This window comes from Schistocerca gregaria, chromosome 1 (genome assembly GCF_023897955.1).
Source record: "Schistocerca gregaria isolate iqSchGreg1 chromosome 1, iqSchGreg1.2, whole genome shotgun sequence".
Taxonomy (NCBI): domain Eukaryota; kingdom Metazoa; phylum Arthropoda; class Insecta; order Orthoptera; family Acrididae; genus Schistocerca; species Schistocerca gregaria.
The window spans coordinates 301,407,227-301,424,277 of NC_064920.1; the positions used below are offsets into that span (position 1 = coordinate 301,407,227).

The window sequence follows — 17,051 nt, forward strand, 5'->3', positions numbered from 1 at the left end:
ATTGCTCAAAAGCAAATATTATATACAGCACCAGTAAAAACTGAAGAGATATAAGAGACCTCAAAACACTGCCACAGTATAAAAATATGATAGTAATGGCTGTTAACAGGTCCCAAGAGAGGGCAATTGTGTACAGATATAATGTACAAAAGGACTCAAGTACAATCTCCAACATTTGGGAGAAATACGTACTTAAACATATTGATGGAACAGGAGAAACTGGATAAGGTTAATATGCAACTGTACCAAGTTTGAATGAGAGACAAACTGATTGTAATGATGACAGCACAATTCAGATGAATGTTTATTGATGAATGTTCTCTGCACCCCACCTTATGTAGTTTATGGACCATATTCAGCTTTCATATCAAGCACTTATTTGCTCAACTCTGTGCTGTTGTTATTTATGGTATTCCTATTGGTACCATGCCACTTTACTCATAGATATATACCACAGTAGTGTTTCATTTCACTATTTCCATGAATGATTTTATAAAGCATTATTTTGAATACAACCAGCGAAGTATTCATTGTAATGTAGCAAGATGGATGCACAACAACACATAGTATTCCTTTTCCTTTTCTCTTACTTGTGTGTTTCTTTATTCATTTGCAATCACATTCTCATTACATCAAAACCACTTCCAACTCCAGATTCTTACTCTGACCTCTCATTTCATCAGAATCTTTTAACAATTTGGTTCAAAGAAACGGTCTACATTTACATCCTTACTAGCCCCTTCTCCACTGATATGATGCACTAACTTGTGTTACAATTTACATTCGCACCCATGAAGCAGTTTCTATTATTATGACTTGTAATTTCTTCTCCTCTCTTGGCCTAAACTTTAAGTGCTTTTCCTGAGGAAGAAATTATAAGTTTCATTTTTCTCATATTTAAAGAAACATTCCTAGCACCTTAGTAGAATAATTTCAGAAATCTCAACAAACTCTAAAATCAAGAAATTAGACAGATTTATAGATACCTCCAACAAAAGGAATAGTGTTGTAAAAACTGTATTTAAAAATTAACTGGATTTATGTAGGGCATTTCTATACTGGCACACACTGGAATGTGCCAAAGTGAAGAAATATGAAGACAAACACCAAGAACAACAACAGAAACTGAAATCATACTGACCAAAGGAGCTAACACGTCCCCCTAGTGCCAATATAACAACTGCATCAGCACTGGTCAGGTAATGCACATGGTGTGTGCACAGAATACGTGTCTTCCCTTGAAGAAGTCCGAGAACACAATGCTGGAAAATGTGTGCTGCTACTGGCACATCAACTGCTGCCAAAATATCATCGAAAAGATAAATATCCATGTCCTGTGAAAACAAAAGTGAACATGAGCTTACTGACAGATTGAAGTAACCTGATGTGTTGAAAACTACAGAAGCAAACTGATGAATTAAGGATGATGATTAAATGACACCTTTATCAGGTCTCAAACATCTATGACATATCTATGCAAACTGGAGTGATGACTTGAGACTTGTACCAAGGCCAGGATTCAAACCTGGGTGTTCTGCTCTTTAGGCAGATGTGCTATTCACTATGCTGCCATGGCACAATGGATTTGCACAACTGCCTCCCTCTGCAATCCTAATTCCCACTGACAGCTCAGCCCACATAGTATTCTCTCTAAACCCAAACAGCATTGCAGAGACTCTTCAACTTTATTTGAATTTGTCACTTCAGTCTGCATATATACATCATCGATGTTTGAGACTTATAAAAGATCTCTGGAACCAAATAGTTTCATCTGATTGAAAGCACTTATGCCTGGGTGTCAAGCAGGAGCCCCAATTTCACTCAATGCTGATGTATGAGGAGGGAGGCATGCTAGGGCACTCTGTGCAGTTTTGCAATGCCAATGTGGCAGGGTAGAGTAGTGGTTAGAACATCCGCCTAGTGAGCAGAAGACCTAAGTTTGAGTTCCAGCCTTCGTACAATTTTTTATTCATCACTTCAGTCTGCTTATATATAGCACATAAGGAGGATGTTCACTAATTGTATCAATCTCTCACTTAATTCACCATAAGGCAAAAGATCAAAAAAGCAAATAACAACTGGACAGAGGCTTCTGAAGCATTTATATGCATTTTTTCATAGTCAAAGTTTCTTAAATTCATTAGTGCAGCTGAAGAGGTCATCTCCATACACACACACACACACACACACACACACACACACACACACACACACACACACACACACACAGAGAGAGAGAGAGAGAGAGAAGTAATTCCTTCTTCCTGATTATTTTATGTTAAAATACAATATAGATATTTTAAATGTATTTTAATTAGTTCTTTACAAACTTATTGCTTATTGAAGTATGAATTACCCTGTATTAACGGACTAGAAAGACATTAAGTTGTTTACGTCAATGATTTGTTACCAGCTGATTCAACGGTTTAGATAAATATTTCAGTACTTGAACTGGAGAAAATAATGACTTTCAAATCAACAAATTAAATATTAGACAACGTAAATTCCATGTGAGGAGGGCTATAAGCATTTTGATTTTTTATCTCTTACTAAGACATGTGAAAACGTGCATGTGAGTAATAAGTTGTTGGTTGGTGATAATTAAAGGAGTGACACAATTTATTCCAACTAGGAAAAAATAAAAACTAGTGCTTCATCATGAAATTAATCAAACTGTACAATTTGCAATAGTTTATTTGAGATTTCAATACTTTAAATGCTTTGCATTTATTTACTACTAAAAGAAATTGCTTAATATCTGATTTCATATGATAAAATTCCGATAGAACACTTTTTGTTATGACACTATAAAAAATAAAAAATAAGTTAATTAAATAACTAGATTTCAAACACTCATGACCAACACAAAACTAAGGATGTGAACACAATATTGATAAGCCAAGAGTGACATTAACTATGTGCAAACTTTGCTAAAATGTGCAGACAGTACACTCAGGATCATTCACTGCTGAGTTATCAAAACCAAGCATTCTTTGTAGCTAGTTAGTATTCAGCCACTATTTAATGATTATAATCCTCTGGGAAAGAGAAGAGAAAATACATATACCAGTTCACTGAGTGTTAATTTAATAGCATCACTCTGCCTAATCTATTGATCCTTGTTTATATATAATTTCATCACAACGCACAAACTTAAACCAGACAACTAGTGAATAGTCTGCCCCATTGGTAACTGTAAAAACCTAAGAACAACCTTAGGATCTGTGGTGATCTTAAAAAGTCTATAAATTCACATTCTGTTATTGAGACCTATCCCTTAACCCATCATGATAAACTCGTAGTATGGTTCTCTGGGGGTCAATATATTCCAAAATAGACTTGTCAGAAGCCTACTTGCAACTGCCTCTGGATGATGATTGCAAACTTGTCCTCATAAAGAATATATCTCGCTTTGGGTTATATTAATCCCATTGCCTGTCATTTGGCCCAGATAGTGCCCGTCATATTCCAACAATTTTTGGACCAACTCACGGCCTTCGTACCAGGGTGCATTAACTTCATGGATGATATTGTGGTCGCAGGTTCCTCAAGAGATGAGCATTTACAGAATCTTCATGCTTTGTTCATGGTGTGACAAGCCACCCATCTGAACTGTAACTTGGACAAATCACAGTTTTTTCAGCCTTGTCATCTGTCTTGGTTTTGAAGTCTTGCATGTTGGCTCCAAGCATTTACACCAGCTTGTCAATGCCATTACAGCTTTGCTCCATCCTACCAATGTCAAAGAGTTGAAAGCCTTTCTTGGAAAGATTACATACAATCTTGAATTCCTTCCTCGTGCAGATACACTGGCGAAGCCACTTCATGCTTTCTCACATAAAGGTGTTTCTTCTCACTGCAGCCTTGCTGTTACCCGGATAAACTCAAAATTACACCTGGCATCTTGCTTAATTGCTTTCTATCATGGTCACCACCTCGTTTTGGCCCACAGATACCTCCCAGTATCATGAGCTTTTACACAATTACACTCAAAAATATACTTGGCACCTTGCTTGGTTACTTTCCAATGGGGCCAACATTTCATTTTGACCACAGATGCCTCCCAGTATGGCCTTGGGGCCATTCTCACACACAAACAAGAGAATGGTTCCAAACTCCCTATTGTGTACGCTTCCGAAACTCTGAATCAGGCACAACAGCACTACTCCCAGACAAAAATGAAGCCCTTGCTACTGTGAACACTTTCAAAAAAATTTATGTTTTCCTATAGTTTTCTATATTTCATTTGATTACTGATCATAAACCTCTGGCTCTTTTCCATCCACCAGCATTTTACCCGACAATGCAGCCCATTGCCTGGAATGCTGGGCTCTGTTTTTGTCACACTATGACTATGAGATTCATTTCCGACCCACTGCACAACACACTATGCGGATGCTGTTTCTAGATAGCCGACTGTCCCTGATCTAGCACTTATCAGGATAAATTGCTGTGTTTCTGTTTGGACACAGAAGTGCAAAACACCATGGATGGTTTCCTTACTACCAGTTCTCAGATTTTGGCAACTGTTATGGTTGATTCTGTTTTACGTCTGATTGTGCAATTTGTCCACCATGGCTGGCTGGACAAGCCAATGGGTCAATCATCTGATCACTTGCATAAACATTAAGCTTTCCGCCAATGCCTCTCAGTCCTTGATGGCACTTTACTGTTACCTACCCACAGATGTGATCCCATGTGCACTGCAGTAGGACTTCATGCGCCTTCTCCAATTGGGCCATTGGGATGCTCCTCATACAAAATCACTTCCCCACACCAGGTGTTTTGGCCAGGTATTAACAATGTGATCACACATGTTGTGACACCATGGCCCCCAATGTGACCATCAAGCAGCACCACAGGCCTCTCGTTCCCATATGTGACTCATTGTCCACCTCAGTGACAGTCACAGCTCTCTTAAAGATTTTTTTCCTTAGTACGACTACCATATAGGATCACGAAAGACAACGATCCACAGTTTGTGTCTCAAGATTTTGAAGATTTTTGTACAAAGCATCACATCCAGCATGTTATGTCCACTCCTGTTCACCCAAGTCCAATGGAGAGGTGGAGCAGCCAGACCATATATGCAAAATCCAGATGAAACAATATATCACTCAATCTTCTCCTGAGAAAGCCCTTGATTGGTTCTTTGAGCTCCTATAGGTTCACTGCAGTCAGCAACTGTAGCTCAGTGGAGCTGATCATGGCCACCAGCCCAATATGCTACTCCATCTGCTCCAGTTGAGGTCAGCCAACCACCAGCAACTGCCTCACATTTATTCTATCTGGACTCCATCGTCTGAGCCTGAGGGTTTGGCGAGCACCTTCCGTGGATACCAGCAGTCATCCATCACTGCCAAGGCTTCTGCCTCTGGATAATATGTACCTCTGGGTCACATGTACTTCTGACGACTTGGTGTCATGACACTACAACCAGTTCTGCCCACGCATGACTGACTACGGGCCAGAGAGCCCTCCCATCTTGCAGCCACCTCACCATCTGAGCCAACCACCAGCTGCCACTGGGCAGAGTAGTCAGTGCAGCCTGCCTCCATCTCCACAGCTCCTGTCACCACTACCACCATCAGTACCGTCTTCTCTGCTCAATCTATTGCCAACTACCTGCCTGAATGTGGACGGTAACACAGCACCTTTGTCATCACTGCTCCCTTACAGCCTCTCGCAGCGGAGTGGGCTTCACGCCTGTCTGCACCCATGCCTTATCACATCAGATTTTCCTGTTACAGTACAAAATCTGCTCCAGCAGTTGTCACCTTCTGATGAACACAAAGACATGTCCACAATGAACACTTTTCCCCATGGGGCAAGAAGTGTTGTAACCATGTACATTGAGCACACATAAGCAAACAGCATATGCCTCCATGAATAGGTTAAAGAGACCACTTTTCAATGGCACAGATGATGCAGCAGCCGACGCACCATGTGCAAAATAGTCTTATATAAGCCAGTGCTCTGGCCCCTCGGCCAGACTAATGTTTATATGATGATTGTATGCTCTCCTATTAGACTGTGTCTAAATGTATTCTATGGTTAAGAGATATTATACCGTTTCATACTTCATTCAGTGTCTTGTTGCATACTTTCATATGGAAGTGAATACTATTTGGTTGGTGGGACTTCTGATGTTGTGTTTGTACAACGTTGTGGCACATGTTAGGGAATGACTTGCTGTGACCCTCCTTTTTTACTCACTGAGATAAGAAATTGCCTATTTAAAAGAAAGAAAGGAGTGATGTGTCAGCTCTGTAGAACATACTGTGTTTCTCTTATAACAAAGGTAACATAATTACTTTATTCAGCTGTTACAAAATTTCGTTACAGATATCTTATTAGTTTCTCAGTATAACAAGCTTTATGGAACCTAGTTTGAAATGCTCTCAAGTTTTCATCCAAAAAACGTGTCTTTATTCTATCAAACACCCAACTCAAGCCATTGACTGACTGCTAATGGCACTCTAGTGGTGGAATACTGATAAATCATGTAGCATAATTTAAAATACTTTAACACAATACTGGAAAGTGCTCAACAGAATACAAATAACGGAAAGGACATCAGTAAGGACTCATGACTCACCCAATAGTTTAGGCGTTGAACAGTAGATAGGCACTTGAACAAGACTGAACTTGTAACTAGTGTTTTGAACAATGTCCTTCAAGATTGGGACCAGAGTGGAAGTTCAAGAAGGATCATTAATTATGTAATGAAAAAGCTGGAGCATAGAAAGTGTAATGATGGAATTATAAAGCCAAAGGACTTTATGGGGTGCATATTTTTATGAACACTTTAAAAATTGATATTTCAAAATGTCAGCAAGGAAAAAAATGAGTCATTACTGGAGCAAAACCTGGCAAATTTTCCATATGCTAGTTCAAACATCTCATAAAATGGGCAAAAATATCACACAAAACAGAAGATACACATTGAGGTGACAGAAATTATGAAACACCTTCTAAAATTGTGTCAGTCCTCCTACTGCCCAGCATAGCGCAGCAAATTAATGTGAAGTGGACCCAATAGATTAGATTAGATTCAGTCTCATTCCATAGACCCAGAAATGAGATGATTCCTGTGGGTGTGGAACAAGTCAGAAAGTATAACATAAAAAATATAAAACATCTGAATATAATACTCACTACAAAGATGAAGGAAATTGTCAAAATAGGTGAATACATTATAGCAAACGAACTGCAAATATATTCTGGAAACATCCCCCAGGCTGTGGCTAAGCCATGTCTCTGCAATATCCTTTCTTTCAGGAGTGCTAGTTCTGCAAGGTTCGCAGGAGAGCTTCTGTAAAGTTTGGAAGGTAGGAGACGAGGTACTGGCAGAAGTAAAGCAGTGAGTACCGGGCGTGAGTCGTGCTTCGGTAGCTCAGTTGGTAGAACACTTGCCCGCGAAAGGCAAAGGTCCCGAGTTTGAGTCTCGGTCGGGCACACAGTTTTAATCTGCCAGGAAGTTTCATATCAGCGCACACTCCGCTGCAGAGTGAAAATTTCATTCTGGAAACATCCCCCAGGCTGAGACTAAGCCATGTCTCTGCAATATCCTTTCTTTCAGGAGTGATAGTTCTGCAAGGTTCGCAGGAGAGCTTCTGTAAAGTTTGGAAGGTAGGAGACGAGGTACTGGCAGAAGTAAAGCAGTGAGTACCGGGCGTGAGTCGTGCTTCGGTAGCTCAGTTGGTAGAACACTTGCCCGCGAAAGGCAAAGGTCCCGAGTTCGAGTCTCGGTCGGGCACACAGTTTTAATCTGTCAGGAAGTTTCATATCAGCGCACACTCCGCTGCAGAGTGAATATCTCATTCACGATCAGTAATGTTTCAGATTTTGATGTACAATGGGACAGGAATGATGATGGAAATAGGATCACTTTTGAGGAAGTGGAGGAAATGGACAATAGATTGCAGTGCAATAAAGCAGCTGGGGTGGATGAAAGTAAGTCGGAACTCATCAAATACAGTGGAATGTTGGTCTTAAATGGCTACACAGGATAACTGAAATGGCGTGGGAGTCGGGACAGGTTTCATCAGACTGGACGAAAGCAGTAATCACACCTATCTTTAAACATGGAAACAGAAAAGATTATAACAACTACAGAGGTATCTCTTTGATCAGCGTTGTGGGTAAAATCTTCTCAGGTATTGTTGAAAGGAAAGTGCGAGTATTAGTTGAGGACAAATTGGATGAAAATCAGTATGGGTTTAGGCCTCTTAGAGGTTGTCAGGACCAGATCTTTAGCTTACGGCAAATAATGGAGAAGTGTTATGAGTGGAACAGGGAATTATATCTATGTTTTATAGATCTAGAAAAGCCATATGACCGGGTTCCTAGGAGGAAGTTATTGTCTGTTCTTCATGATTATGGAATAGGAGGCAAACTTTTGCAAGCAATTAAAGGTCTTTACATAGATAGTCAGGCAGCAGTTAGAGTTGACGATAAATCGAGTCCATGGTTCAGAGTAGTTTCAGGGGTAAGACAAGGCTGCGACCTGTCTCCACTGTTGTTCATATTATTTATGGATCATATGTTGAAAACAATAGACTGGCTGGGTGAGATTAAGATAGGTGAACACAAAATAAGCAGTCTCGCATATGCAGATGACTTAGTTGTGATGGCAGATTCTATTGAAAGTTTGCAAAGTAATATTTCAAAGCTAGATCAGAAATGTAAGGACTGTGGTATGAAGATTAGCATCTCCAAAACAAAAGTAATGTCAGCGAGAAAGCGATATAAATGGATTGAGTGCCAAATAGGAGGAACAAAGTTAGAACATGTGGACGGTTTCAAGTACTTAGGATGCATATTCTCACAGAATGGCAACATAGTGAAAGAACTGGAAGTGAGGTGTAGCAAAGCTAATGCAGTGAGCGCTCAGCTACAATCTACTCTCATCTGCAAGAAGGAAGTCAGTACCAAGACTAAGCTATCTGTGCACCGTTCAATCTTTCGACCAACTTTGTTATATGGGAGCGAAAGCTGGGTGGATTCAGGTTACAGACATGAAAGTAGCTAGGATGATTGCAGGTACTAGTAGATGGGAACAATGGCATGAGGGTGTGCAAAATGAGGAAATCAAAGAAAAACTGGGAATGAACTCTATAGATGTAGCAGTCAGGGCGAACAGGCTTAGATAGTGGGGTCATGTTACACGCATGGGAGAAGCAAGATTACCCAAGAGACTCATGGGTTCAGCAGTAGAGGGTAGGAGGAGTCGGAGTAGACCAAGGAGAAGGTACCTGGATTTGGTTAAGAATGATTTTGAAGTAATAGGCTTAACATCAGAAGAGGCACCAATGTTAGCACTGAATAGTGGATCATGGAGGAATTTTATAAGGGAGACTATACTCCAGACTGAATGCTGAAAAGTATAATCAGTCTTAAATGATGGTGATGATGATGATGATGATGATGATGATGATGACACACAATACCTAATATTGACTGTTGTGACCAAGTGCTGTCAAAACTGAAATCTAAGAGCCATTTTTACTTAAGCTAGTCTAATAATTGCGGTCAAGTGATTAGAAGTCACCTGCATAAATACTGAGCCATGCTGGCTCTATAGCCATCCATAATGGTGGAAGTGCTGCTGGCACAGGATCTTGTGTACAAACTAATCTCTTGATTATATCCAATAAATGTTTGGTGGGAATGATAAGTTCAGCTGATCAGAAGACCCAGTCCAATCCATGTAAACACAGCTCACACCACTATGGAGCCACCACAAGCTTGCACAGTGCTTTGTTAACAACCTGGGATCTGCACCATACTCAATCCCTACCATTAGCCCTTACCAACTGAAATTGCAACTCACCTGACAAGGCCACAGTTTTACAGTTGTCTAGGGTCCAATTGATACGTTTACCAGCCCAGGAGAGGCACTGCAGGCAATGTCATGTTGTTAGCAAAGGCACTCACGTCAGTCATATGCTGCCATAGACCACTGACACAGTAATCATTTCACAGTGTTGCTTGTCTGTTAGCACTGGCACAAATGCCACTGTTATACATAGATAAGTGAAGGCTGTTGGCCACTGGTTTGTCTGTGGTGAGAGGTAGTGACTGAAATTTTGTATCCTTAGCACACTTTAGACACTGTGGATCTATAAATATTGAATTCCCAGATGATTTCTGAATTGGAATGTCCCATGCGTGTAGCTCAAACTACCATTCTACTTTCAAAGTTTGTTAATGCCCATTGTGTGGCCAGAATCATGTTGGAAATCTTTTCACATGAATCACGTGACTATAAATGAAATTTCTGTCAATGCACTGCCCTTTTATACCATGCATATGCGATAATACTGCCATCTGTATATGTGCATATTGTTATCCCATGACTTCTGTCACCTCAGTGTGAAGTGAAAACTGCTAGACTGGGTGATACATGACAGTCAAGTGAAGGGCAATTGATTTCAGGCTCTTTCTAATATGGACTGTAGAAAAGTAGTGAACAGAATGGGACAGCATGGCTACATTAAAGATGAGACCAATACGAACAGGCAGGAAAGTTTTTTGATGCAGAGAAACAGTACGCATAATGTGAATTTGAGCTTTACTGATTTATCAACTTCAAGAAATGCTTCAAAGGTATTATCATCTTGCATTCACAAAAAGAATGAAGTAGAAAATATTAAACAAGACAAAACAGGCACCAGTAGTTATTATACATTTTCTAACTGTGATCTTCCTACACCAAGTACATGGAAAGTTGACATTTATGCTGGCAGCCATAGACAAGGATTACTCACTGAATTCAGAAGTATATGTGTATATGAGCATATCACAATAAAAAACCAAGAAGCAAATTTTAGTGGTGCAACTGCAGTCAGTCACAAGTAACTGCAGTCAGCTGCAAATAAATTTCAGAAGTAAGGAATGAAGATTTTTCTACCTTTCTAACAGGGATTATTGTCATAGTAGAGATAGATACAAAAGAACTAGACAGTATAACTGGTTCAGTGTAAATAAGGAAGTAGAAAAGATGAATAAAGATGTGCAAAATATATAAGCTAATTTAAAAATGTACATTGATATAAACAGACTAGGAGAACAGTTTCCATATCAACAGACTGGGACAGGCATTTGTTAATCACAAGATTTCATAAATAGTTTGTTTAGTAACTCCACTGGATGTGCAAATGGCAGATACGAACATAGTGATGTGCATAACACCATCCATATCTGCTGCTGATGTTGGAGGCTGGTCATGTGAAAGTCCACATGACCAGCAGGACAACATAAGGCAACTTGGCAGCTGGCATGTTCTTTCTTCTTCTTCTTCTTCTTCTTCTTCTTCTTCTTTTTTCGCTAGCTGCTATTATCCAACCCTGCCTCTATGAAGTGTATTACAACCAACAGTGGTATTTACCTAGATGATTTTGGACTTGTGTTTCGATAGTGCATGACTAGGGTGATGGTCCTGTTATCTGAACTTCATGAGCTGGTATAACAGTATTAGCCTACTATTCTAAGACTTAATGAAACAGTGATTATTATTATAATTGCAATATGCAAGCACAAAGAAGCAGTCATTTTTGGATTCTTATTAATTTCAATCAGGAACTGTTACTGTTTGGTTTGGATTAGTGGTCAACTAAATCTGTTGTAACAGAAACATAATTTTGTGTACAATAAATGTTTGTTGGCTCTAACAGATACAATAGCTTGTCTGAAATCAAACATGATATTAAACGAGTTACTCCTTTGAAAGAAAAAAGTTGTGTGTCTTTAAAATTGAACATACAGCATGATGAAACAGTAGTGATTTCTCACAAGACCAGAAATAATGGCCAACTTTGACAATTACTATGTGTGTAAGTCTGAAATGTCACATACAGATACATGACCACATGAAAAGGGGGGTGGAGGATATTTACATCACTGGAAGTCAATATCTGTTGTATAAGAAATAAACAGTTAGATTTTTCACATTTCTGAAGCATTAGGAGTGTAGGTGTGATGTGTGTGTTGGAACACTAGCTAACAGAAAATCAATTAAGCAGAGTGTGAGAACGAAGTCTTTTACAATAGCACTGCTTTACAGAATAGCCTTGGACTTCTTGCCAAGTCAATTCAAGGTGAAACCTCGAGCTTTCGATGATTCCTCCATCATCTTCGTCAGGAGCAACTGACTGTCAATTGTATTTTCTCCAGGGTGATAAGAGTGACAGAAAACAAAGAAATCACTGTGGTGCTGAAGTTTATATTAACACTAGAACTGCAGAGTTCCTGACATTTGTAGTGCCTCGAGAATTTCCGAATAAGTTCTAGAGACACTAGGCTTCCCACTGTCACGAACACCCAATATTTTAAGCACAAGGGTGAGAGAGTGGAGATGTGTCTACCTCACCACCAGTTGCTGTGTGTGTGCAGGATAGACACGTATCGGAAGAATACTACAATATGGACGGTCGGTCGGCACAGACAAGTGTTTTCTGCTCACGCCATAGAACCTGTATGCTCAATACAAGGAGAAAGCACGCTTTATTCTTTGATGGTGTAACAACTGTATGTGTTATGAACAAATGAATTATGTATTGAACTAAAGACACTTACATTTGAGTTTCTGGTATTGGACTTGTTAGAAGCAAGAACTACTTTTATAGTGGTTATTAAACCGAACATATTGTAATTGTATCTGTTAGTATCTAATGGTCCAAGATGGGGTTGACTTGTGAGAGTTGAACGATTATGTGAAACTTGTGAATTTGTTTTATTGTGGAGATGAAAATACAACAGAGTTGAACAAAAAGTATCCTGAGAGTACAGAATCACTGCAAGAGTAGAAAAGAAGTCTATTTTGAAATTCCTTTAACCAGCTATAGTCTTCGGAGAAGAAGAGTTTGTGACGCAGCTGTCTGACCCGAGAAGAACGGCTGCACAAAATACGTAAGTCAACTGCGAGAGATGTGTGAGTCTTGCACCCCAACACCACACTGTCTCGTGTCATCAGAAATCGTTAGAACATAGTGACCTAAGTGACAGGACCTGAGGAAAATGGAAATTTCACAACCGAAACGGGATGATGATGATATGAGTTGCCATAGCAACCAGGCCTAACAAGATGTGTGAACTGTTTCCAGTAATTGTATTGAGTCAAATAAACCACTGCAAGAAAGAGGCGAGTGCAACATAGTAAAAGACATGAGAAAGTAATACCAAAAAAGAAAAAAAGAAAACAGAGAGAAGACCTCAACCTTTTGACTAAGAAGATTGGGTGTGGAGAGTAAGTGGTTTTCGCATATGTACATCGCGGCGATGCTGACACAGTAACCAGCCACCAACACCAACTGCACCAGCTGCTGCTCACCGGTGCTGACTCTGCATCCGCTCGCTGACTACGACACTGAAACCAACATTCAATGCCGCAGGCACCTGTGATGTCCTCCGGCGCCAATTACAAATATGCTCACCGACGCAGCTAGAACTCTACGCTGGGTGAGCGAAAAACAATAATTGTTTGGTAAAGTTGAAGGAACTGTGGAATGATAAACTGTTATTGTGGGAATTTAAGGAGATGGGACCTGGATAAACTGACTAAACCAGAGGATGTACAGAGTTTCATGGAGAGCATAAGGGAACAATTGACAGGAATGGGGGAAAGAAATACAGTAGAAGAAGAATGGGTAGCTCTGAGGGATGAAGTAGTGAAGGCAGTAGGGATTAAGGAGGTAAAAAGACATGGGCTAGTAGAAATCCTTGGGTAATAGAAGAAATATTGAATTTAATTGATGAAAGAAGAAAATATAAAAATGCAGTAAATAAAGCAGGATAAAAGGATTACAAACGTCTCAAAAATGAGATCAACAGGAAGTGCAAAATGGCTAAGCAGGGATGGCTAGAGGACAAATGTAAAGATATTGAGACTTATCTCACTAGGGTTAAGATACATGCTGCCTACAGAAAAATTAGAGAGACCTTTGGAGAAAAGAGTACCACTTGTATGAACATCAACAGCTCAGATGGAAACCCAGTTCTAAGCAAAGAAAGGAAAGCAGAAAGGTGGAAGGAGTATATAAAGGGTCTATACAAGGGCGATGTACTTGAGGACAATATTATGGAAATGGAAGAGGATGTAGATGAAATGGGAGACACGATACTGCATGAAGAGTTCGACAGAGCACTGAAAGACCTGAGTCAAAACAAGGCCCCAGAGTAGAAAACATTCCATTAGAACTATTGACGGCCTTGGGACAGCCAGTCCTGACAAAAGTCTACCATCTGGTGAGCAAGATGTATGAAACAGGCAAAATACCCTCAGACTTCAAGAAGAATATAATAATTTCAATCCCAAAGAAAGCAGGTGCTGACAGATGTGAAAATTACCGAACTATCAGTTTAATAAGTCACAGCTGCAAAATACTAACACGAATTCTTTACAGACAAATGGAAAAATTGGTGGAAGCCGACCTCGGCAAAAATTTGTTTGGATTCCGTAGAAATGTTGGAACACGTGAGGCAATACTGACCCTACGACTTATCTTAGAAAACAGATTAAGGAAAGGCAAACCTACGTTTCTAGCATTTGTAGACTTAGAGAAAGCTTTTGACAATGTTGACTGGCTTAGTCTTTTTCAAATTCAATAGGTGGCAGGGATAAAATACTGGGAGCGAAAGGCTATTTACAATTTGTACAAAAACCAGATGGCAGTTATAAGAGTCGAGGGGCATGAAAGAGAAGCACCGGTTGGGAAGGGAGTGAGACAGGGTTGTAGCCTGTCCCCAATGTTATCCAATCTGTATATTGAGCAAGCAGTAAAAGAAACAAAAGAAAAATTCGGTGTAGGTATTAAAGTCCATGGAAAAGAAATAAAAATGTTGTGGTTCGCCAATGACATTGTAATTCTGTCAGAGACAGCAAAGAACTTGGAACAGCAGTTGAACAGAATGGACAGTGTCTTGAAAGGAGGATATAAGATGAACACCAACAAAAGCAAAACGAGGATAATGGAATGTAGTCAAATTAAGTTGGGTGATGCTGAGGGAATTAGATTAGGAAATGAGACACTTAATGTAGTAAAGGAGATTTGCTATTTGGGGAGCAAAATAACTGGTTGGTGTAGAGAAATTTGTTAACATCAAGTATAGATTTAAGTGTGAGGAAGTCGTTTCTGAAAGTATTTGTATGGAGTGTAGCCATGTATGGAAATGAAACATGGACAATAAATAGTTTGGACAAGAAGAGAACAGAAGCTTTCGAAATGTGGTGCTACAGAAGAATGCTGAAGATTAGATGTATAGATCACATAACTAATGAGGAGGTATTGAATAGAATTGGGGAGAAGAGGAGTTTGTGCACAACTTGACAAGAAGAAGGGACCGGTTTGTAGGACATGTTCTGAGGCATCAAGGGATCACAAATTTAGCATTGGAGGGCAGCGTGGAGGGTAAAAATCACAGAGGGAGACCAAAAGATGAATACACTAAGCAGATTCAGAAGGATGTAAGTGGCAGTAAGTATTGGGAGATGAAGAAGCTTGCACAGGATAGAGTAGCATGGAGAGCTGCATCAAACAAGTCTCAGGACTGAAGACAACAACAACAACATAGTGTAGTTATTGTACTGAGTGGTGAATTTTCTTTTAGATGATTACTAGGTCTAAAATCAATAAAGTTATGCATCAAGATCAACAACTAGTAGAACCAGCCATGGCTATGTCAGTAAATAAGGCAATGGCAGATTGGGCTGAAGTAGCAAATTTTATCAAAGAACTAAGTCTAAAGTATGACTCAGTGAGAACAGTGTCGGATGACCAGAGGGCTGATTCAGTCACTTTAAGTGAAAAGGTAAATGCATAGAGTGATAATTTAAGTAGAGAAATAGACACAGTGAATATTCAAGTAAATAATAGACTGGACATTCAGAATAAGACTTCAGGACTGTTCAAAAGTAGATGAACCAAATAAGGAATTTAGCCAATTGTGTGAAGATATGGGAAATCTGAAGACTGAATTTGACTCTTTAAATAATAAGGTACAAAATCTGAAGTTAGATTTAAAGAGCAAACTCACTAGTTCTTTGAATACTCAAGTTAATCAACTATTTACTAAATTTAACCAGAGACAGGATGAGCAACTTCAAGATTTAACCAAAAATTTGGAATTTGATATTGAAGATAAATATAATCCTGTAGAATCTGAGTTTAGTGAAAAATTAAAATTTTGTAAAAATGTATGTAATGTTAAATTTAATTCTGTAAGACAGGAAATGAATACTTTGAAAGAGAGCCCAGATCGACCTACGGAAGTAATGTCGTTTATTCAATCAAAAATCCCTGGTGTTACTACATGCATTGTTAGATTGCAAGTAGATAATATAGGATGAAGTTTTAAAGGAAAAATAGCCAACTTTGACATTATAAATGAAAGTAGTTTGGTGTAACCATTTGAACTAATTAAAGATTGAGAAGTTACCGAGAGTATAATCTCTGGGAACACTTTATTATTGCTTTTTCCGAACTTAATGATGCTACCAAGGTTATGGATGACTTGTGCAAAGAATTCAAACCTGACCATGACAAAGCTGAAAAAAGAATAACTTTACCTAATGTTTTGTTTCATAGTAAAGTGGTGCCTGTTTTGTCGTGGGGAGACTTTCACACAAAATTTAACGAGAAGTACTGGTTTGCACTTGCTTAAGTGAGGTTAATGTCTGATCCATGGGATCCAGGTGAAGTCACATCTGTCTCCCAGGGACGTTAACGTTCGATGTTAACAGGCAGAGATCCCGAGTTGTTTTCAGTGTTTCCTCTGTACTATTTTACTTGCACCAAATTCCCTTCAAATCTTAAACTATTCTATAATCTATTCTTGAATTCTTAAACTATCCTATAATTTTGGTATGTAGGAAACCAGATACGACAACAAGATTGAGACCAATTTAAGAGAATCACGAATGAACAGTGATCTCTAAACATGAAATGAAATGAATAAAATATTATTTGAGTGAAATGTATAATATGATGGTACTATTTAAATCAAGTGATGTCGAAACGACATGAAATGAATAGAGGATTTTGTGTGTGTAT

General features: G+C 39.1%; 1 protein-coding gene across 2 annotated transcripts in view; it reads right to left on the minus strand.

Annotated features, from left to right (window-relative positions):
- Nucleotides 1-17,051, minus strand: part of LOC126342120 (ATP-binding cassette sub-family C member 10) — a 371,444-nt gene that overhangs the window by 179,003 nt on the left and 175,390 nt on the right. For both annotated transcript variants that reach the window (XM_050001827.1, XM_050001828.1), the window contains one exon: nucleotides 1,142-1,334. In XM_050001827.1, coding sequence (XP_049857784.1) covers nucleotides 1,142-1,334 — 193 coding nt within the window. The remainder of the gene's footprint in view (nucleotides 1-1,141; nucleotides 1,335-17,051) is intronic.